This window comes from Pleurodeles waltl, chromosome 4_1 (assembly GCF_031143425.1).
Source record: "Pleurodeles waltl isolate 20211129_DDA chromosome 4_1, aPleWal1.hap1.20221129, whole genome shotgun sequence".
In the NCBI taxonomy this organism is placed as follows: Eukaryota; Metazoa; Chordata; class Amphibia; order Caudata; family Salamandridae; genus Pleurodeles; species Pleurodeles waltl.
The window spans coordinates 917,576,496-917,599,724 of record NC_090442.1 but is presented as its reverse complement, the minus strand read 5'-3'; the positions used below and the strand labels follow the sequence as shown (position 1 = coordinate 917,599,724).

At 42.2% G+C, this 23,229-nt stretch overlaps 1 protein-coding gene across 1 annotated transcript in view; it reads left to right on the top strand.

Moving 5' to 3' along the window:
• NAPEPLD (N-acyl phosphatidylethanolamine phospholipase D) overlaps window positions 1–23,229 on the top strand; it is an 84,435-nt gene that overhangs the window by 23,801 nt on the left and 37,405 nt on the right. The window contains exon 2 of the mRNA XM_069229686.1: window positions 18,370–18,682. Coding sequence (XP_069085787.1) covers window positions 18,370–18,682 — 313 coding nt within the window. The remainder of the gene's footprint in view (window positions 1–18,369; window positions 18,683–23,229) is intronic.

The window sequence follows — 23,229 nt, the reverse complement described above, 5'->3', positions numbered from 1 at the left end:
GGGCCAATAAATGGAGGGCAAACAACAAACCATCAGGTAGCAGAGGTGTAAACTTTCTCTGTTGCCTACCTAGTAACATCACTTGCAAATGCACAGGGCTGCCATCCTCTGCTAACAGCCTGTGGCTTGACTCACTTTATAGCTAAGTGCCCTCCAATGGTCTCCTTCCTTGTGGGCCTTTGACACAGGTGAAGACCCCCATGTCTCCACTGATCTCCACCCCCTGCTGCCTCATGATTCCTCTACCCACCCAATGTCTCGTGTGCCTTCCACTCCTGTGACTCATGTAACCCTCCTTTCCCCATCCTCATAGGCGTTTCCTGTTCTAAGGCACCCCTACTACTCTGTGCACCCATGGGAAGCAGTTTGATTCATGCAACCGGATTAGAGCATTCAAACAGAAATCTGCACTTTTTATTACCAGACATCCGTGTGGTCTTATGCACAGTGTTGCTGGAGACTGAATTGGCAATGTCTCCAGCAGTGACAGACCACAGGCAAAAGTGGTATTTTTGTAGTAAGCACATTTTCTGCCTATTGCAAAAATGACACCGATTTTAGGGTCAACCCACGCTGCAAAATTCTAGGGGTTCTGAAGGTGAAATAGTTGTAGCTATCTTGAAAAGATGACATGGATCCATTCATCCTGGACATGACTTGCCATTTTTTGGTATAGAACATGAACCCGAAGAAGCTAGTGATTTAATTCTAGGGCATAGAGGTATGGTAAATAGCAGAGGTAACCAGTCCTAGCCATACGTGACTTCCAACAGATAGTGTGTTTAGGACTGGAGTACTGAGTGGTGGAGGGGCATCATTTGTAAAGCATCCATATGTTTATCAGTTTTTGTGACACAGGGCTGTCGCTAACCATTACCTCATTTCAGTACACAAGACTGTTTACTGGAATGGAAAACAAGTCTGAGAATTTTTCTTTATATTGCCCAGTGTTGTCTGGGTCTCTGTTGGCGAATAACAAGATCGTTGCCCAAGACTGCTTTAGTACTTTTTGAACTTCGTCTGAACAATCGGGGCTAATTTCTCTAAACACACTAGCCTCTGGTTCCACCAATGTACATTATTCTTTCGCTTATCGCAAAAGATTAAAGAGACTCCTGTTGCTTAATACGGTTGTAATCCTAATCAACTAAAACGTACAGTTTTTTTCCACAATTCAGCTCATGCCACTTTGAGTCCCAGTGTATGACTTGGAAATGCAATCAATTTTACTTAAACTAGTTTTCCTTTTGAAACTGGAGTTGAGTCTGCATGGGCAAATGAAACCCCTATTGCCCTTATTTGATTAGGGAATATAGTTTGATAATCTCTCCATTACTTTTATGGGTTCATGTAGGCCATTGTGCTATAACAAGACGCAAAGAAACACTTGGTGCATATAACATTTGCATTGGGCCTTGGAAGTGCTTGTGTAACCCATTTACACACTGGTGATGGAAAAAACGGTCACATTATCCCATAGGCTAGTACGAAACTAGGCACTGAACTAGCCACAATCAAATGATTGTTTCAAGAATTCCCAAAAGAATGGACGAAAAAGTGCTACAGTGTCATAACAATGGTTAAAAGCTGCATACAAGTGTCCATAACATATCGTAACATTAAATATATATATATATATATATATTTTAAAGGGCAGCAGGGCCAAATATCCCTTGGCACTCCACAGGCCACCAGCAGCTGTTCTGTTGAACGGAATTCATAGCTCAATTGAGTTCAGTTTAGCATATGTTTTGTCATCATTTTAATGGCAAAATACGGATAAATTCCAGTTATTTACTATTTACAATTTCATTATTTTTAATTTCCGTCGTTTTTACTAAATTTCCTTATTTTAGTGTTTTAATGGGCAAGTACTATTTTGGTTATGTGAATCAGGATGTGGAATTAGCTATTGCAACGTTTCGTTTGTGTGCACACACTTAAAACGCTATAAAATCAAACTATTCTTAGGTTATCTTTTTAGTGAAGATCATCTCATTTTTGGATCTAGAATGGTACTAACAAAAGTTAAGATACACAGTGGACACAAATTTGATTAATGCTAATGTTCATTCTATTTATAAAACATAAGCAAAATTACCAACAAATACAATTACTCTCTAACAACATTTTTGTTTGTAACTAGGTAACATCAGTACTGTTTCACCACCTCCTTTTAAACAGTTTACATCTGTATCAAGCGTAGAAAAATCATAAAATTGTTACTAGACCTTCAGGTCGAGTAACTTGAATAATCTACTTGACCTAACTGTAATGACCTTGACCCGTACACAGGTCAAAAATTGTGTGATCCTATGCAAATATTTTATTTTACAGTGTCCCCTTTTTCTTCATTCTCACATGAGTACACCTTCAAATATGCAAGTTAAGCATTTCTGCTGTACAAAAAAACTATTTTGTTAGCTTAAATAGACTAAACGTTGCTCCATCGATAATAACAATCTAGCCACATATAGGGTACACATGATCCGTGTCTTGTTTCTGAGTTTACTAATAGCATTGCCATCAGGGCAGAAGTATTTCCCAGTTTGTTTAAACACTTACTTTTAATAAATATATTACTAAAGCATGATGTGGTAGCACATTGTCATTTACAGACATTAAATATCCAAGAAAAGTTCACAAACCTTCCCACTAACTTCCAGTTTTACTGATAAAATTATGGAGTGTATTTGTAATGTGTGAAAACAGGGTTTCAGAAAACATATTTATCATTTGCAAATCATCAAGTGAAGTATTCTTGCTTGTTTTCATTCTAATAAAATATTTTTTTTATCATACTGAAATACAAAAAAAAAAAATGGTCTTTCACAGCTACTGACATGTATTTTGAAATGTTTGTACAGTTTACTTATTATTTAAATGTGTGTTAGGAAAAACCCACACAGCCTTTCATTTAACACTTTTTACAGCAGGTCAGACAGGTCACCCTACAAAATCCTGAAAAAAGACAAACTGAATTTGCCCTGTCTCTGAACACAGACCAAATGTGACAAGAACAAGATTTAAAGGCATCTTTTTAAGTTTCTGACTGAACAGAACACCTGTTTGTTAACTTGCCAGAAGGGAGGAGTAGGTCCTAAAAATAGCTCGACCTGATAAAATATAACTCACTACCGTAGCGAGTGGGCGAGTAGATTTTTCGAGGCCTGTTGTATTAAAGCACAGTCTTATTGGACAACTGATGTCTTGCATTTTCCTAAAGATTACAGCCAACATGTGATGGATGTGGTCCTTTCTGCAAGGACATCCTCAAACGTTTTGACTTCACCCTCCTGTTTTCTGAACCAGTTTTGTTGACTTTAGGACTCTGCATTTTACCACTACTAACTAGTGCTATAGTGCTTGTGCTGTAACCCTAAAACATGGTACAATTGGCCTACACCTAGTTGGCACATTTAATTTACTTGCACATCCCTAGTAAAGTGGTACTACCAGTAGCCAGGGTATGTAAATTAAATGCTTCTAGTGAGCCTGCACCACTAATTGTGCCATCCACTTCGGTAGCCTTTTAAATCTTTCTCAGACCCCCTATTGAAGCCTGTGTTTGCAGTTTTAAACTGCCATGACGACCTGGCAAAATAAACCTTTTGCTAGACCTACATCTTCCTTTTTAATACATATGCCACGGCTAGTGTAGGCCCTAAAAAGCCCATTGGGCAGGGTGCAATGTATTTAAAAAGTCGAACATATACTTTTAACTTTTACATTCCTGGTAATGAAAAACCCTTAACTTCATTTTTTTACTACTGCCTCCCCTATAGGGCAACATTGGATTAACTTATTGCATTTAATGAGTGATACCCTTTAATTGGAAGCCAGTAGATTGTTGACTGTGGTATCTAAAGAATTGTAATTTAAAACCCTCTCTAGTTGTAAAGTCTGTTTTTTTTTATTTGTTTTAAAACCACAATTCTAAACATACCACTGTTAGAAAGTTAGCATTTTCTCGTCAAAATATTTGGTGCCTGCAGCCTGCTCCTGGGTCACATGACTAGGTGTAGCTGGCAGTTGGTCTTTGTGTATTGCTCCTAGACAGTGAGACAAAGCGGGAATAGGTGTTGGCAAGATGAGCCATCTCTGATTTAATAGCAGTCACCTACCACACTTGCACATCACTAAGCCTCTGCCTGAGCATACTCACTAAGGGGTTGACACTAGTCTTTTGTGTTGTCAAACAAGTTGGGCCAGGGCAGGGAGGAAGCTTCAGACACCTCAGGGGAAGGAAGCCTCTAGAAACTTCTCCTACTTCAAAGCTGGCACCTCAGACTCCACTCTTCAGTATACCTCTGGACCTGTCGAAGACTGAAGGTCTGTTGTGCTGCGCTGCTGCAAGGAGGATTGCTAAATTGCTGCCCTGCTGCCTGAAAGAAAAAGACTGGACCTGCAGCAAAGTGACTCCAATGGCAAGTTGGCTGGCCTCCTGATTGCCTCAGGGAAAGAAAAGGCTCCAACCACCTAGAACCCAGCACTTGGACATTGCCTGTTGTAAGTGTTGCTCCCCTTAGGTGGTAACACCCCAGTCCTGGATCCTTGGAAGTGAGCCTGAGGGTGCTCTGCCAGCCCAGCTGTGGCCCAAGCAGAACTGATGCAACACGATGCATTGCAGCTCTGCATCAGAACTGCAGCTGCACGTTGCATCACAGGCACAGGACCCCACGACTCTTCAGAACTGCAATGCATGATGCTTCTTCAGCACAGGACCTAGTATCTCAGACCTGCAACTCCTCGGAGCTGCCAATGCGCAAAGCATCCTTGACGCAGGACCTTGCATTGCAGTCCTGCATTTCCCCAGAAACGCTGCTACTCAAAGCATCTTCAACACAGGACCTCTGAGTGCTCCGCCACCATGATTAAGGGCACATTGTTAAGCAGGCCTAGCTTGGTCCCTGTATCTGGCCCAAACTCCATCACAGTTGGCCTGACCTTGTGACTTTTTCCCAGTTCTGCACTACCAGATATCCTGCAATTGGTGCTTTGTGCTTTTAGGCACTGTTTTCACCTAAATCTTTATAAAATTGTATATCTCTGGATTTACTGAATGGATTTTTGTTGTTTTGGTCTTAAATTATTTATTCAACTTTACTCTATTGTTCTTGTGTGGTGTTCTCACTTTATTATTGTTGAAGTGCTCCATACTTTACACGTTGCCTCTAACTTAAGCCTAACTGCTTTTGTACCACCCTACCAGAGGTTAATTTGGGGTTTCTTTGTGGCTTCACCTCGACAAGGATTGTGGTTGCTGCTTGAGTGGGGTTTCAGCCCCCTCAACCAGTAACAGCCCTATTTCTTACAACATTATTTTTGGTAAGTAACACTGTTTCCTCCAGGCTGTACACGATTTGGCAACATTCGCCCAAGAGAAATGTTATATGGTAGAGTAGACCGATCACAAAAACAAAATACAAGCATTGACAAAGCCAATAGGTCTTAGGCTTAGAAATACCTTTCCACCCGTACTTACATGCATAGATAAAGTGATGGCTATGTAAAATCTTCTGAAGCTTGCCTCTCACTCTGCAGACACTACAAGAATTAAGAATGATACATAGTCACCTGTGATGCATTTTTTGTCAATGGTGCTCCTTGTTCCCCCTAAAATTCACCTAAAACTCCTTCATGTGGAATTCTTTGGCTCCTTCCTCTACTTTTTAAGTAGTTTGATCCCTTTTCACGGAAGCTGAGAAGGCACCTGTTCACGGAGACTCTTAACAAAAGAAGCAAAAGCAGTTTTGTGATAGCAGTCTGTTTTAGACAGTGACTTTTCTGAGGCACTAGAACTTCCACTCTAATTATCTCCAAGAAGTGGTATGGTGGGGGTGAACAGGCCCAGAACCCTGAATGAGGAGTCATTGACACGCCGCCTCCATCACTGCAGCTCCCATATGAGTAAGAACAATTTCTTATTGCTAGTTAATGTGGTAGAGTGTGAAGAGGGAGAACACTTAGTGCATTTGATATAATTAAAAAAGTAATCAGAATATTATTTTTTTGTATAGCAACTGTTGTAATGATTATACATTTTCTACTGTGGGATGACAGTACTAAGTTGAAAGGCTAGGGTGTGAATTTGCATAAGTAATTCTGGACAGGCCACAACAGCGACACCTCCATTCACTTTACAACACTTGACTGTTTCAAGACCAATTTTTAAAAGTGGAGAATGTGTTATTACTGGCTTTTGAGCCAATAGAATCCTGGTATGTGCGACCTGATAATCATCCTGGTATGTGTGTGTGAGAAATCGGTTGAAAACACAGGCAGGATTTAAAAAAAAAAAAAAAGGGGATTTGCATGTCAAGCACAGAAAGCGCCTACGGATCAACAGTCAAATATTTAAAAGGCTGCACTCTCTTATTGTATCACAGATCAAGGTTCTTCTCTGTGACTCCTTCAGCTGTTGAAGTGAAAACCAACATTTATTACATTTTCACTTCATGCAATCAGTAGACTTTGAATGGCAATTTACTTGGAGAAAGCAGATTTACTTAGCCAGTTCTTTGCGTTGTTTCCGAAAAATATTTCCATTGATTGCTTAGAGATGTGTTGTTTCTCTAGTAAAAGTGGTGTGGGGTGATGACACTCAGGCATCAGAAAGTGTCATATATCTGGAAGTTGTCAGCATAGCTCAGGGATCCACGTGGAGCCTGGGGGTCCAAGAGACTCTTAAATTGGACATTCTTCAAAGCATCTACTAATTGCTTAGGTAAAAATAATATGAGCATGATGTATCTCTGGATAGGTCTCACTTATAAAATGATGAAGCCATGATAAGAATGGCAACCAAAATGGAGTTGTCATGAAATAAAAAACAGTTAATACTGCATAAAAACAGCTTACAAGAAAACTGTTACATTGGTTTTGTTACAAAACAAACAATGGACCATTAAGAACAGTAAAGTATGGCAGACATTTTTACTTTCAACATGGTTGCCACATATATACCAAAACTGGGTAGATGGTTGCAGAGGGGCAGCTGGCCAGATATTGTCAAGGGGGGTCAGTGCAACAATGGATGTTTTCAATTGATAAATATGGAGTGGAGCCAGGGAGCTAAGATGTTGGCGGTCATCTTCCCTGAGGGTAGTCTCTTAACAGAAGGGCCCGACTCAAAATGGCAGTCTTTTTGTGCACAGTAATGCTTGATAGTAAACAGAGGCAAGTTGTTGCCTGAAGAACAAAAGAATAGAGAGCAGTCCATAGCTTGACAATACAATGATGCAGCTCTCCTCCGCCATCTACCCCTCCCATGTCATCAAGGTTCGGGCCTCCTGGGCTCCAGAAGACCATCCACCTTACATGTCCCCAAGGACACCTTTGCAACCTATGTCTCAGATACTCAGCCTCAACCACTTGCTTCCAAGCCCTTCCCACTCACCCAGCACGCAATGCGTACTCATGGTACCAGATGAGGCACTGTGTTGTGTACGAAGGCTTTTTCAGACAGTAGTGAAATCCAGATGGGCAGCACTTGTGAATACAGGTGGAGGCAGGTGCCCCCACTCGTAGCCTGGCCCCTCCTGAGCCTTGCTGTTTGGTATCTGAGTGCCAATATGATGGGTCTGAAGCACCCTCCGGGAGTGATGAGACGCACTCCATGAGCCTCTGCAGCCTGCTCAATAAAGCCGGCTGAAGTCAAGGGGGCAATGGTGCAGGAGACTGGGAGCCCTCTATGTCCTTAATTCTCCAGAGCTTCACTGACCCCATCTGATGATTGTGTTAAACTTGAATGGCAGGTTCAAACTTTATATCTGCTTTAGAAGCCTACACACCACTCCCCAGGTAACACAAGAATAAATTAATGTCAGTGGCAAAAAAAGAAAACTTCAAGAGTACCAGTTTGCTGCCAGGGATGGATATTTCTTTACTTGAGATGAATATCACAAGATAACCACCGAGCCCCATGCTGTAGCCCGTTCTATACCACTTTGGTGAGCTTACTGCAGAGTAGCCAGCTTGAGATCAGAGAGGAGCACACCAGACAAAACAGATTCTCTATCCTAAACTCAACAGAAATGTGTTGCTTTATAAGGATCAGCAGTTTACAGAATACAGTCCTGAGAATCGTGTTACAATGCCCTAGTCTGCTGCAGTGCAGGACCTGCAGCTGAGTGGACTTACTGAAGTGGCCATATTATGGCCTAGAGAGGACGTATCAGAGGGGTAAAGGCCCACTCCAACTCCATGGGCTACACTAATTCTATCCTCTGAGATTTACATAGCACGTGGTTACCCACCGGGCCTCCCAGCACTGGTAACAACTTCAGCCCACGTCCAGATAATAAGATTAAACTTAGGCTAAAATAGATAGGCTTTCAAGTTTTTCCTGAAGTTGCTTTCTGATTACTCCAATCTTGAATGTATTGGGAGGGCTTTCCACAAGCTGGGGGGCTAGGTAAGCAAAGGAGCTCCCTCCACATTTTGCTCTTTTGATCCTAGGAACCTGCAGCATATTCTGTACTTCTTTTAGGCCTATACGTGGTCAACAGTCAACAGGCATTGTATAAGCAGGGATCCCTTTTGTTAATGGCACGATGGACCAGGCAAAGAGTCTTAAACTGGATTCTCTTTTCTACTGGCAACCAATGCAAAGCTGGCAGTGCTGGTGCTGTTGGTTTATGCCTGGGGATTTTGTAGAGAGTACATACCAAAGCATTTTGTATCATCTGCAGTTGATTAGTGATATAATTTGGGCTCCCTAAATAGAGGGAGTTTCCATAATCCAGACAAAAGTTGATGAATCCCTGTACCACTACTCTCTAGAGTGTGATGGGAAGCCATATTAGCAGTTTCCTCAAGGTCTGGAGGAGTCCAAAGCAACATGCAACCAATTTCTTGGCCAGAACCTAAATGATAAGCCTGTCATCAATCCAGCCTCACAGACTTTTGACTGTTGAGGAGGGAGAGGGAAGTAGTCCAACCAGCGGTTGCCCCCTGACGGCAACAGAAGCTGCACAACCTTTAACAAACAAAACGATAATAAACCGTGTTTATTCTGAAGGGATAATAAACTGTGTTTATTCTGACGGGATATATATATAAACTGAATTGTGGAATTTCTCAGGGTTCCTCCCTAAGCCTCACACTCTTTAACAACACATCATTAGCTCCTTTGGTTTCACAATGATTTAATATGCTGACGATACTCAAATTATTGTATCACTATCACCAGAAACTTAGTCGGCCTCAGAAGACCTGTCTACATGTATGGAAAAGATGTCTAGCTGGATGGCAGCAAGCCACTTAAAACTGAATGGAGACAAGACTGAAGTCTTGGTGTTTGGAAACAACCCCTCACTGTAGAACCAATACCTTTGCCCCCCTTGTCTGGTATCTCCTCCTTTACCATAATCTGAGGTAAACAGCCTAGACCTGGATAAAGAGTTGTCGATGGTCGTGCAGACCCAGAAGGTATCAGCCGCCTGTTTTGGGCTATTAAGGAAATTCCTCAGATGTTTGCCTCAAGATTTCAGGAGGCTAGTGGTGCAAAGTCTAATTTTGTCTCGTTTGGACTACAGTAACTTTGTTCCTTGGCAGTCCAGCTCAAGTAACCCAAAAAAAAAGTTGCAGGTTGTCCAAAACTCAGCAGCACGTGTTTTATTGGGAGTACCGAAGAGAAGATCTGCCAACACAGCATTAGCTCAACTGCATTGGCTACCAATCAAGAAAATAATCAAATTTAAAGCCCCTTGTATTGTACATAGATTAAAATGTTCTCAGTCATGCATTCCATGCAACATCTGATCACCCCTCATGTTGCCAAGAGAGCGTTAAGATCCAACAGCCTCTCACTCTTGGAAGTTCTCAGAATTAAAAGAGCATGAGGAGGAGGTTGTTCCTTTGCCTACAGGGCTGCAGTACTGTGGAAGTCTTTGCCACATAAGCTTCGGGACAACAATAAACTGCTACATTTTAGGAAGCAATTAAAAACTCACCTATTTGTTTAGGGTCAGCTTTACCATACAGGTCAACGGTGGTCTTTGTGCTTTTCTATATCACCGGGATGCCCGGAACCTGGGTATCTGTTCATGCTCTACAAGAGCTGCATAACATAATATGAGATGACATGACCAGCAAGCTGATATATGTTGCAGGAGAAGAAGAGCCTTGGAAATAGCCCCCTCCGATGAGGAATAACTGTTAGGAGAATGGGCAGCCTAGTACTGATCTACCCTTTTACTGGTATGCAAGGAAGTTGCATCAATAAACGTAATGGCCGTGGTTGGCCAGTTTGAGTCAGTCGTCTGGTGATTAAGTCATACAAGTGTAAGGTGGGTTTGAAATAAACATTATTTGTTAGAGGGGAAGGGAATTGTTGTCAGAAGACAATCTTATCTACAAGGACCATGGCTGGCCATGGCTAAAATAATTTCTTAACTAAAGATTTATCTTTGTGAGGAGAAGGCCATTATCACCAGGGGTTGTCCAATAATTCACACGGATATGTTATGTAAGCATGCTCTGTGCTTTATTGATACTTTAGGTATGCGCTGTTCACTAGAATTGTCGCTGCCAAAATAGTGTCAGAGGAGCGCCTCAGAAAATGCTATTAGCTTGAAAGAAAGAAGCTGAAGTAAAGGTGTGAGTGCCTGTTTTCTTCTCCTGATCTACAAAAAAAGAAAAAAGATGTGATGCTCTAAAATCGGATCGGTGTTTCGATTTGCAGGCACTACAGCTATGTGCGATTGTCAACAGTATCAATGCTGACAGTAGATAGCTGATCTGTGTATGCCACTTCCATCAAGTCAGGCCGCATAAAACTATGGTGGGTATGAGTGATTGACGCTGACTTTGGTGGGTCAGAAAACTGGTGTTCTACAGTGTAATACTGTACTTAAGTTAGAAATGTTTCTGTGAGTTTCAATAGGAGGGGAGGTCCCGGATGAATCTTATAATGGGATATGGTCTGACTGTTTAGTTCTTTGGGAACAAATCCCTCTTACAGGGAGGGCTAAATGCTGGTCTTAAACTTAGTAGCTTTCTGAACACACATTCTAGCGCACCAGCTATGGGATAATGATCGATAATTCAGAGCACTAGTTTAGTGGTTCCCAACCTTTTGACTTCTGTGCACCCCCACTTTATCAGTATTAGAACCGAGGGACCGCCGCTGAATAGTTATTGGAATCCTGGGACCCCCCCCCCACTAAGTCATGACAAGAAGCCAGGGACCCAGGCCTGAACATTATTGAAGATTTGAACCGCAGAACAATATACAGAAACAAGCACTCCATCAAACACATACAGAAATGCTGACACATTTTATTTAATTTGCAAGCAAACAAAATAAAAAAATCTACATTCTAATAGGAAGGTTGGAGCTTTTCTAAATTCAAATGAAGCCACACATCGTCCATACTATTCTCTGTTTGTTGCATCTGTACTGCTCCCACAAATTAATTTAAGGATGCTAATTAAAATTTTAGCCTTCAATTTCCTTGACATTTACAGTACATTTTAAAATGTTGAATTGAACATTTAGCCACTTTATATACACTTTATTAATCTGTTAATATTACTTAATTTTCCAAGCAGTCACGGACCCCCTGAGGAGGCTTCGCAGACACCCCAGGGTCTCCAGACCACAGGTTGAGAACCACTGCATTTGATGAAGATTTTTTTTTTTTTTTTAACACAAACACTGATGTAACAATAACAGAGTTAGCAGTGTAGCTGGAAGGGGTGGGCTATAGGTGGAGTATAGGAGGATACTGGTAAATGTATGGGTTTGGTTAAACTTTGAGAACGTAGGTAAAGCAATAGACTTCAGAGCATATCATATGGAACTGTAAAATAATGAGGCTTGCTTCAGGTGCCAAACAGTACCGAACAGTGATAATGGCTATGAAAGTTAACTCAATTCCCTTTTGATCCTGCTGACTTTAACCTTTCCATAAACGTCAAACAAATAATTATCCTGAACGAGAAAAGAAGAAGATTTGCTTGTCTAGGTGATCAAGTAATATAGTTGGAAAAAGTAAGGATCCGAGAAGCAAAGGTATTCCTAGAGCTATACCTAGAGGGAGGCCCAAGCTGCATCCTCCCAACTCCAGGGTTGAGCCTTTAGTAGAGGGGTGTCCGATGGGCTATAGTGTGCGTGAACAGCTATAATGTTTTAAGCTGTATTTCTGAGTTTAAACTTCCCCATATTTACTGAAAGGAGAAGGAAAGTGTTCACTGGATTTCTGTTAATTCTAGTTAAACAGAACTTTCAAATAGTTGTTAAATTGTTTACTACTTAGCTGTGGTGTGCTCTTGTGACGGACAAGGGACCTTATTGTTTGATTTATGTGGTTCGCAAATCCTGGTGATGCATGCTGTCCCATCAAAGTTCATGTGTCTAAGAACAGCTCAGTCTAGAAAGTTATGCCAATGGTTGCAATGTTGCTCTGTCGGAAAGGTACCATTATTAAGTCCTGGGTTTTCCTTTGCATAAACCAAATACACTTCAAGTCCCATAAAGTACAGATTTCTTATATGAACACCTAGGATTGGAAAATGGCCTTTTCGACATACAGGTGCGGGAACCTGTAGTGTGGAAAGGGGAGGGACGTTTTAAAGATCAATTTTAGGGGGGAACTAGATGAGTGAGGAGTTAATTTTAATCTAAACAAGGTTTGTTTCTAACCAGTGTGGTGTGTTGGACGGCCGGGAGCCGCCTGACGCTGCAAGGCTCATGTGCATCGTATGGTTACCGGCAGTCCACGCATATGGCACTGGAAATCCCTCTGGCGCCCACACGAGAGGGATTTCTTTTACAAATAAACAGCCTCAGGAGCTGGAGGAGATCCCCCCCCAACTCCCAAGGCTGTGTCTTTGCTTTCATTGAAAGGACGATCCGCGCTCATGGCGTGATGATGTATTTTTGATTAAAACAAAACTGAAATGAGCCAATCCACTCATTTCACTTTCTCTGCATTCATGCTCATGGGGCTTTCTCAGTACCGATCCAGACGGGATCACTGCTTGGGGATTGCTGCAGGAGGGCAATCCCCAGGCAAGGACCCACTCCACAGAACACCAGGGAGGGGCAGCGGCTCCTTGGGCAAGGGCTTTTGCTCCTGCCTATTTTTTGGGAAACTCTTCAGTCTTTCTGCCCCCCACCCTCTCCCTTGGGGGGAAGGGGCCAGAAAGCCATCTAGCACACCAGGTAGTATTTTTTATTATTAGTGTAGGGGTTAATTAAAAAAATTGGAGTAGTCTTTCTGCCCTTTCTGGGGGGCAGATGGGGCAATAGCCACCTATCTGATCGGAGGGGTGGGGGGGAGAGGCAGATATTCTGTAGCACACAAGGAAATATTTGTTATTGTTGGCCATGATGGCTCTGTCAATGCCCCACCCAACAAATAGGCACAGCTTTTCTGCCCCCACATTTGGGGGGGCAGATGGGGGCAATAGTCCCAGATTTCCCCATGCCCCCCCCATCCCGGGGGCAGAAAGTCTACTATGCATCAGGGAGCTTTTTTTTTTTTTATTGGTGTAGGTGCTGTACGGGCATGGCAATGCCCCACCCTAAAAGAAAAAAACGGGCACAGCCTTTTTATCCTTTTGGGGGCAGAAGGCCTACTAGGCACCAGGGACAATTAGTGGTGGGGACTGCCCAGAATGGGCATGACAATGCGTCCAACCCCCAAAATGCAGTCTTTCTGCCTCTTTTGGGTGTTAATTCACTTATGGGCCAGCAGAGCTAGGCTAACTCCCAATATGGTTCTACTTGCAATGGGGAGCAGCTGCCCTTTTTGGGTATGGGTAAGCTGCTACCTGGAAAAACCTACCAGACCCAGTCACTTCTGAAAAGTAGACATCTGGGGAACTCCAGGGTGGTGTACTTCAAATGCACCACGCACCATTTTCTTACCCACAAAGCCCTGCAAAACTCCAACTTTGCCTGAAGTCACACATTTTCCCTACATTTCTGTGATGGAAACATCCAGAATCTGCAAGAATCCACAAAATTCCTACCACCCAGCATTGCCCCACCTGTGCTGATAAAAACTCTGCTCCCCTAGTTCCAACGACAGGCGTGGATCCAACCGAGTTCAATAGGTGTCTCCACGCAAGTGCTCCCATTGTGCTTGGTTTGATCTGTTCCTGTAAGGAAAATTAGTGATTTCAGGAAAAGCTTGTGGATAAAAAACCTAATGGGATCCACACAAGTCACACAGTCCAGTATTCCCCTAGGTGTCTAGTTTGAAAAAATATACAAGTTAGCTAGGTTTCCCTAGGTGCCGACTGAGCTAGGCTCCAAAATCTAAAGCTACCCACAGCTGGAAAAGAGGGTCAGTTTCCGGTGGAAAATGTGCTGCATATATGTTGTGTTTTGGGCCGTTTCCTGTTGCGGGTACTAGGTCTACCCACACAAGTGAGGTACCATTTTTATCGGGTGACGTGGAGGAATGCCAGTTGGAAGGAAGTTTGTGACTCCCCACAGATTCCAGGACTTTCCATTACCGAAATTTAAGGAAAATTTGTTTTTTGTGGACAAATTTTGAGGTTTGCAAGGGAATCTAAATAAAAGAACCTGCTAAGAGCCACATAAGGCACCCCATCCTTGATTCTGATGGGTGTTTTGTTTGCCTAGGTGCCGACTGAGCTAGGACCCAAAATCCACAGCTAAGCAGATTGCAAAAAAGGGGTCAGTTTTCAGTGCAGAAATGAGCTGTGTCCATGTTGCATTTTGGGCCATTTCCTGTTGCGGGCACTAGGCCTATCAACACAAGTGAGGTATCATTTTTATTGGGAGACTTAGGGGAACACAGGATAGCAGAACAAGTGTTATTACCAATAGTCTTTCTCTGCATTTGTGCCTTTCAAATGTAAGGCAGTCTGTAAGAAAAAAGTCATTTTGATAAACACCCTTGAATTCACATGCTAGTATGGGTAACCCCAAAATCAGAAATGTGCAGATAACCACTGCTTCTAAACTCCATATCTTGTGTCCATTTCAGGAATACATAGGTCGCCTTGATACCTCTTTTCACTCTTTATTTTTTACCAAATGAATTACTGTACACCCGGTACACAATGAAAAACCGTTGCAAGGTGCAGCTCTGTTATTGGCTTTGGGTACTTCGGGTTCTGGGTGAACCTACAAGCCCTATATATCCTCGCAACTTGAAGGGCCTAGTAGACCTAACAGTATGTTGCTTTTGAAAATCTACCATAGGTAGAAGTTACAGATGGAAACGTAAACACAAATGGCTGTCAATTTTTATTATTTTTCTTTTATTTCAACTGCTACTTTCTATAGGAAAACCTTGAGGGATGTACACAAATTACCCCTTGCTGAGTTTAGAAGTTTGTCTACTTTGCAGAAATGTATAGCTTTCCGGGATCCACCATTGGTTTCACACCCATTTCTAAAACTAACTGGAAGGAGGTTCAAAGCACAAAAAATAGGAACAAACATTTGCAATGCAATAGGGCTTGCATTTGCTTGAGTTACAGCTATTGACATTGTAAATGCATAACTGGACTTTTCTCGCCACATAAATTGGTGAACCTTGCAGCTTAATTTAGTCCTTGCTGCCACATAATTCTAGTAGCCTTGTATCCAATTCAGACGTATAAACAAGCCTAGAACGTTACCGTGCCCTGCCTTCCTTCACGCTGCTGAATACGCTGTCCCCAAGATACACACATGTGGTTTTTTAAAAACCTGAAATAAACGAAGTGTTGCACGAGCTCTGCCTTCTTAGTGGGGGGTCATAAAAAGTTCAATTTACAGTCTGTTTCTGGGGGGTTCTTATTACCCAGCCCACAGCTGCAGCAGAATAAATTTTAAAGCCACATAATGCCACGTAATATTATGGTGGTGATGTTTTTGCTGCAGTACAATTGTTTTTATGAATAACACTGCTCTTTACGCTCGGTGCCAGCGTGCCATGAAAGCAGAACATTAGATATAAAGTGTATATAAAACGTGGTAGACCCGCACAATGGTATCTTGCAAATGTTACATGTGTAAATAAAAAGAAATGTGGTGGTTAGTTGAAATCTCACACAGTTCAAAAAAATTGTCATAGGCTCTTAACTCTGAGTCAAGGCACTTTGCCAACAATGTGCTAAAAATACGTGCCTTCACAAATGACAGCAACTGCATTGTCATATGTACAGATCCCATCCTCATGTGGCCCAGAGTTGTCACGCTACTGTACCCAACACAGGGTCATGAGCTACAGTAACTTGTTACTAAGGTACATTTATTTTCACTTGCGTAGCACAGAATACTGATTGACATTGTCTAGTCCATTACCACTTCTTTCACAGTTATTCAGGCATGTAGTTGTCCTATCTAAATTTAGCCCAACTCAGCGGAAACAATTATCAAATGATACCATTAAGATGGCTTCCTACTGGGCAGGGCTGTGTGATGCATCTGCTGTGTGTGGTGTCCTTTCGCTGCATAGCCACATGGCCACCTTGGACCATTCATGTTCCTCAATGTTTCCATACTATTTTCGAAAGCATTCAAGCACTTATTCACCTCTCTCCCCTCACCTTTAAAAGGCGATGTCCAAGAAAAGGACATCAAGCTGAGATCCAGATGGACATGTGCCTATGGTGGAAAAGCTAGCCCCTGCCGAATTCCAAGGAGCCAGTGGATGAGAATGATCTCTGAAGCACAGGAACCCTGCAACCACACTGCTGCCATATCCAAGCTATCTTCAGCCCGCACAGGACTGTGGACATGGAAACAGAGAGGAACATGTCAGTCTGGTGGCCTGGCAAGCCTTAATTTATTATTAGAGCTGCCATCTTGAAAGGTCCGATTGGTAGTACCACTCGAAGAATAAACTCATTTATGCATCTTCATTCATTCAGTTTACTTTAGGCATTTTAATCCGTTTTTAGAAACGTACATAATTGTATTAGCAACCTCTAAAATATATAGTTAGACTGTCTGACACTAAAGTGTATGACATTAAGAAACGCAGAACAAGCCAGATCTCAAACATACATCAATAGTACATTTCCCTCACGGAGTCTCATTTTAGAATGTGATAGCATAACGTTCCTAAAAGTATTTGATTTAATGCATAACCTTTGCTGTAATCAGTAGTTGGTCCTTCTTTTGTTTTAGTTATAATATCCTTCCATTCAGAGACTGCATGTAATAACAGTCTGCTGGTGCCTTCATTGTAGGAGCACGTGCAACGCCATCCACTGTGCTTAAAAGTGAAGCGCAACTGTTGTGGGAGAGAGGGAGTAATCGCCACTCTGCTGGCGGTGATGCTGAGTTAATTACATTTTAAGAGCTTTGCAACGTGACTGGTGTTCATGCAAAGCACTCTAACTCCTCAGGTGGAGTACATGCTTGAAACTACCATGGCCGCGCGATGCAATGGGGAGAGACAAAAGAGAAAAGTAGTTTGCTCACACAAAAGTATATGGGTGATGGTGCAATAATTCATGTAACAGGGTCCATGTAAGATGGTAACAAACCAGCCTCTAGGCGGGACAAAGGTAAGACATTTAACAACAACATCAAGGGATTTTTGAAAGGCAGGCCCATGAACGAAAGAAAGTGATGGGCATGGACAAAGCCCACATAATAGATTAAACATGCTTATGCGCTGCTATGCTCAACCGAAAAATGAGCTATGTCCTAGTAAAATGCCAAAACTGTGTTGAAATAGCTGGTTTTCTGATTCAAGTCTGCCTGTTCCTGAAAGCTGGGAAGATGGTGATTTAGCACTGGAAACCTTTAGTTGATGCTATTTTCAGGGAAAGCCAGATGCTTTCTTCTGCAGCACCTTTTCCCATTTCCCCCCCAAAAAACAGAATGTAGCTGTTGACTGATATCTCGGTCACCTCTAGGGGAATCCACAACACCTGGGTACCTTCCGAATCCCCAGGATGTTGGGGAAAACAGGATGCAAATTTGGTGTGAATAACTTTTGTGGACCAAAAGTTATGGGGGGCTAAGTGCAAACTACCCCAAATAGTCAAAAATGGCTCAGCACTTGGGGGTGAAGGGCCTAGCAGTGAAAGGGATAAGTAATCCCTAGATTAGTCATAGTTTGATTTTGTGAGCAGTAAATTTGTTTTACTTTTGTATGTTATTACAATATTTTACAGTAGCTCTGATTATTAATCATTGACCTAGTTACTGAAAGGCCTGCTAATACCTTTGAAACTGTATTTTTTCTTGTAAATCTCTTATTTCCAGTTTTGACTTAGAAGTTGCACTTGCTGCATGTTTAGCCTTTGAAAGGTCTGCAGATTACGCTTTTAGTATGATTTCAACCATCGGTCCAGTTCACATAATCTGCTGAATGCTTTAAACTGGCCCTAGCTAACATTTGGCATGCCATTTTGTGTTGCCTTTGTGTTTTTGGTGTCTAGCTCATTTCCAAAGAACAGAGGTGAGGAAGATAATAAAGAACATCAGGCAGGTACAGATATGCATTACCCCAAGGAAACTGTCCGAAAGCGACAAAACTCCAGTCGGAGTTCAAGAGGAAGTGATTCATCCCGCGCCTCAAGAAGAAGCTTTCGGTTGGACTACAGATTAGAGGAAGACGTTACTAAATCGATGAGAGGTAAAGATGGAAAATTTGTAAATCCTTGGCCAACGTGGAAGGCACCTGCACTGAAAAATATTCTGAAATGGGCCCTAACTGAAAAAAATAACAGCAACGTTCCAAGCTCAAAAGAGGTAATTCTTAGAGAAACGCATGGATATGTGATTTTTACAAAAAAATATATGGTATGTTATATGATGGTATATTAATTAACACAACATTTGCCATCAACCTAGCACTGCTTACTAAAAATCTCCTCCGAAGCAACTCTGAAAAGCTTCATGCCAGTTAGCTTGTAGAAAAGATCATGGTCTTCTGAGCACACGTTGTTAGTGCTCAATTGTATGATTTATTGCAGGTTCAGTGGGGGAGTGTTTCGGTACAGGGCACCCTGAAACAAATTTGAAGACCTGAGCAACATTTTGTGTACCAGGGCAACTCTCTTATACATGCAGTGGTAGTGCAGTGTAATGTCATTAGTTAATAGAAGATAAATCGCTAGGAAGTCCTGATGTACCAGGAACAAGGATTTCAATTTTATTCTGTCACGAAGTGGCAGCCAGTGCAGCATCTGTAAAGCGCAGGACAAAGTCATTATGCTTGAGATGTAGCAAGCCCCCAGGCAAGGTACTTCGAAGTTTCTTAAATTAGACAAAGCCATCAGGCCTAGGATCTTATATAGGAGTGACAGAAGATGGAAAGAACTTTCAGTGTTTCACTGGAAAACACTTGTTTCAGCAGTTTGAGGTCCTGGTAGGGGTGCACGGAGGTGGTGGGAAAGAGGAGCAGAAGTCATGGCCCTTTCTGTAGCTCTGTATTCTTCTACCTTGTGTACAGTATGTGTTTCAGAACCAACCGAGTGGACCAATTTTCTAACAATAGCAATAGTCTGATGTTTTTCAAAATGTTAGCAAAACAACTTATAAATCCTGTTGTATGTGCTGGAAGTACTCTGTTGGATCTGTTCTTAGCTCGCTTGTGCCATCAACATGCAGACACCCTCCCCGCTTCTTGATCGACTAATCCTGCTACCAAAAGTGCTTTAAAATTCAGAAGCACATTGAATCAGCTTCTCAAACCTTTATCTGTGAGCAGATCACACTTGGCACATTTACATCCAAGTGATCTATCCGTAAGTGCTGGAAAATGCTCCAGTAACCACCATTTTACATGCAAAGTTTCAGGAAAAGAAATGAAAAAGACTTTAAATTTCTCTGAACTCAGACTGCCCCAGAACATGCAGGCTGTACACAATGTGGAGAGTCAGCACACATAGGGTTAGAGTAATTGGCCAAATGCTAGAATTTAGAGTGAATCTGGCAACATTCCCCATGGAACAGATAGCCAGGGGCACCCAGAGCCCTTAATTTGTTCAGTTATGGTGGACATGATACCTTTTCAATACTGGGGGGGGTCTTTGCAAACACATTCACTGAGATATTTCAACATTAATTGGTGATTATGTGGTCCAGTCACCTATCTGAGGTGATCTGTCCACAGGGTAAACATTGTTTTTATTCCAGTCCACAAAAAAATCTGGAGTAATCCACAAACTTATTAAGTGCATCAACTTGGGCCTGATCTTTCAGGGTGTTTTGTTTGAGAACATCATCTACATAAAGTGAGACTTTATCTGTGACATCTGGTGAGCAGTGTAAGCTCTTGATCAGACCTAATCAGTGTGGCTTGAAAGTAATAGCACACAGTAGGGGCGTCAGGGTATCACGGGCGATAGCAAAATGAGGGAAGAGAACACCATTAACCAGTACTTGTGCCAGTGGCTTCATAACAGACCTGGGTAGGCAAAAAACCTGGCACCCAGTTGCGAGCGGTCCAGTGGAGCAGATAGTTCAAGGTAAGTCTATTGGTCCCTACATCTATTTGAGCTTCAATAGATTGTGTCTGTTTCTGTATCTCTTTCTGTCATGGTCATAGATCTCTTTCTTACCTGTCCCTTTCTTCATTCGTTGGTGGCGTTGGGGGCCTTTATATATATATATATATATATATATATATATATTTTTTTTTTTTTACAATATCTGTATGAGCCTTCACTAAAGCATGCAAGATAAAACTAATTTCTTGATCAGAAGCTAGCCCCAAATGTTGGATTCTCCCATCTAGGCCGACTTTCGACCCTCAACTCCTCTGATAAAGCATTTGTAACATCTACCTTGAAAGGTCACAGTCTTCCACACATCCATACTGCATGTGTATAATTCCTCACATCTCTGTCTTGCATTGAAGACAATTTGTGGAACTCATCCTATGGGGTTGGTTTACATTTGTTTTTTGTCCCAGCGCAGCCTCAAGGTGAAATACTCAAAGGATCAATATCACAGTATCCTTACCTTATGCAGGGGTGTGGAATTTATTAAAATATCTACTTGTCCAGGGGACAGGTTGCTTCTCAAATCTACTTGTCCTGTAAAAAGATCTACTTGTCCCTTTGGTGCCATGTAGTGTGGCGACAAATTATGGCAGCAATCTCATTATGTAAGAGCTCTGATAATAGCCTCTCTGATTATGCCAGGCTACTACCATAATAGGGCTTGAATACTTGCAGTTTCAATCCCTACTGTAGCAATTTCCTTATTTTGCCACCTTTTTGCATACTGGGGCTTGAGGAAGCAGTAAGCAATAGTTCCAGGGCTGGAATGCCTTTGAGTCTGCAAACCTACTAACCTGCATGTTTTAAAGATTTTCACCAGCTTCTCTCTAATATTTTCCCACAATAAGAAAGGTTGGACAATTACTCCTGACAATGGCAGAATTAGAACTTCTTCCAGGGTTGGGAAGAAAGTGGCCGGAGGGAAAATGAACTTGCAGATGCTCAATAGATTTTCACATGAGCAAATCTACACATGCGTATTTACCCATGCTAAAATACAGTTCACAAATATTTTATAGGGGTACGACGTATACCATGGGTGCACTTTTGTGACTTTCTTTAAGAATTTGGGGCCACATGTAGGTAGGTTCAGATTTGCGACCCGCAAATTGCGAGTCGCAAATCCGAATGTAGGATGGTGTCCCTGACAACATCTGTGATTCGCAAGGGCTTCGCAAATGCCCACCTAGTGAATAATCATGAGGTGGGTCGCAATTTGCGACCCCCTTGCGAATAGCGGCCCTCACAGGGATGGTGGCCTGCTGGAGACAGCAGACCACCATGTCTGTGACTGCTTCCTTAAAGGAAAACGAGATGCATTACAAAAACGAAAAATGAAACGTTTTTGTTTCATTTTTTCAGAGCAGGCAGTGGTCCGCAGGACCACTGCCTGCTCTGAAAAAATGTTTACAGTGACATTCACAATGGGGAAGGGGTCCCATGGGGACCCCTTCCCTTTTGCAAAAGTGTTAGCACCCATTTGAAATGGGTGCAAACTGCGATTGGTTTGCGCCCGCGTTCGCGGTCACAAAACAATCCTACATTGCACTGCGAGTCGCAATTAGGAAGGGAACACCCCTTCCTAATTGCGACTCGCAAACCCGTTTTGCGATTCGGTAACCAGGTTACTGAATCGCAAAACTGGGTTTGTGCATCGCAATGTGCTTTTTGCACGTCGCAAACAGCGAAAGTCGCTGTTTGTGACATGCAAAAAGCTACCTACATGTGGGTCTTGGTCCCTAATTAGGTCTGGTGTTAACAAAGACATTTTGTTTAATAAAAACTTCTATTTCTCTCTCTTTTGGCTGGCTTTACTGTGAGTGATTGCATTCTGCTCTTCCACAAGGAGCATATTGGCACACAAAGTAGTTTTGTTCAGTGTCAGGAACTACAGTGGCAATCAGTGACGTAACGAAACTGGAGGGTGCCCCTTTGCAAAGAACATGGAGGAGCCCCCTCTCCAGACTCACTCAGGGCATGTGCTGTGCTAAAGGGGCCCCCTGGAGGGCGGCTGCAGGGCCTTTGTTATGCCACTGGTGGCAACGTGTGCTTTTAGAGTTAAAAAAATTTGGGGTTTTCTTTTGGCAGTGTTTGTTACAATGTTGAGGGCCTGGTAGCTCCCACAACAATAAAGTGTTACAAAAGCCAGGTCAAAACAAGACACGCATTGATGAAACTAAAAGACTTATAAAAATATGTCAGATCAGTTGGCTTTGTCAGTGTTTGTTTATTTTCATGCTTCCCATATTCGTGTTGAAAATGGTTACACTGATTTTCCATTAGAAATATTTTTGGGAAATACTAGCATGCATCAACACATTTTACTAAATGACACTTCATTTGCATCTAATCTGAGAGCATTCTGGGAGCATTATACTTAGCCTCATAGCCTAAAGTTTTCAAACATGTGTATACACAGCTGTTTTTTTTTGTACTGGAACCAACGTCAGTAGTGAAATGTGACCTTAAAACATTTATTTACAGCACTCACCCTAATAATCAAGGCTTTCAAATAATGAACCATAAATACAAGTTCGAACAGCATTATCTTTTGGAAACACATTACCTCAACTGCAGAGAGTTCCACTCTCTGTAAACAGGCAGCCAAAGGGTTTGTGCTGCAGAGGGTTGGACCTACTTGTCCCAAGGACAAAGTAAACATAAAAACTTGTTGCCCTTGACCCCAAACAAGATGTCCCGGGCGTCGGGCGATAGGAATTCCACATCCCTGCTTATGCCCTCACGATAAGCACTGCTGATTTGGCCAACATAGTACTTCATCTTACTTAG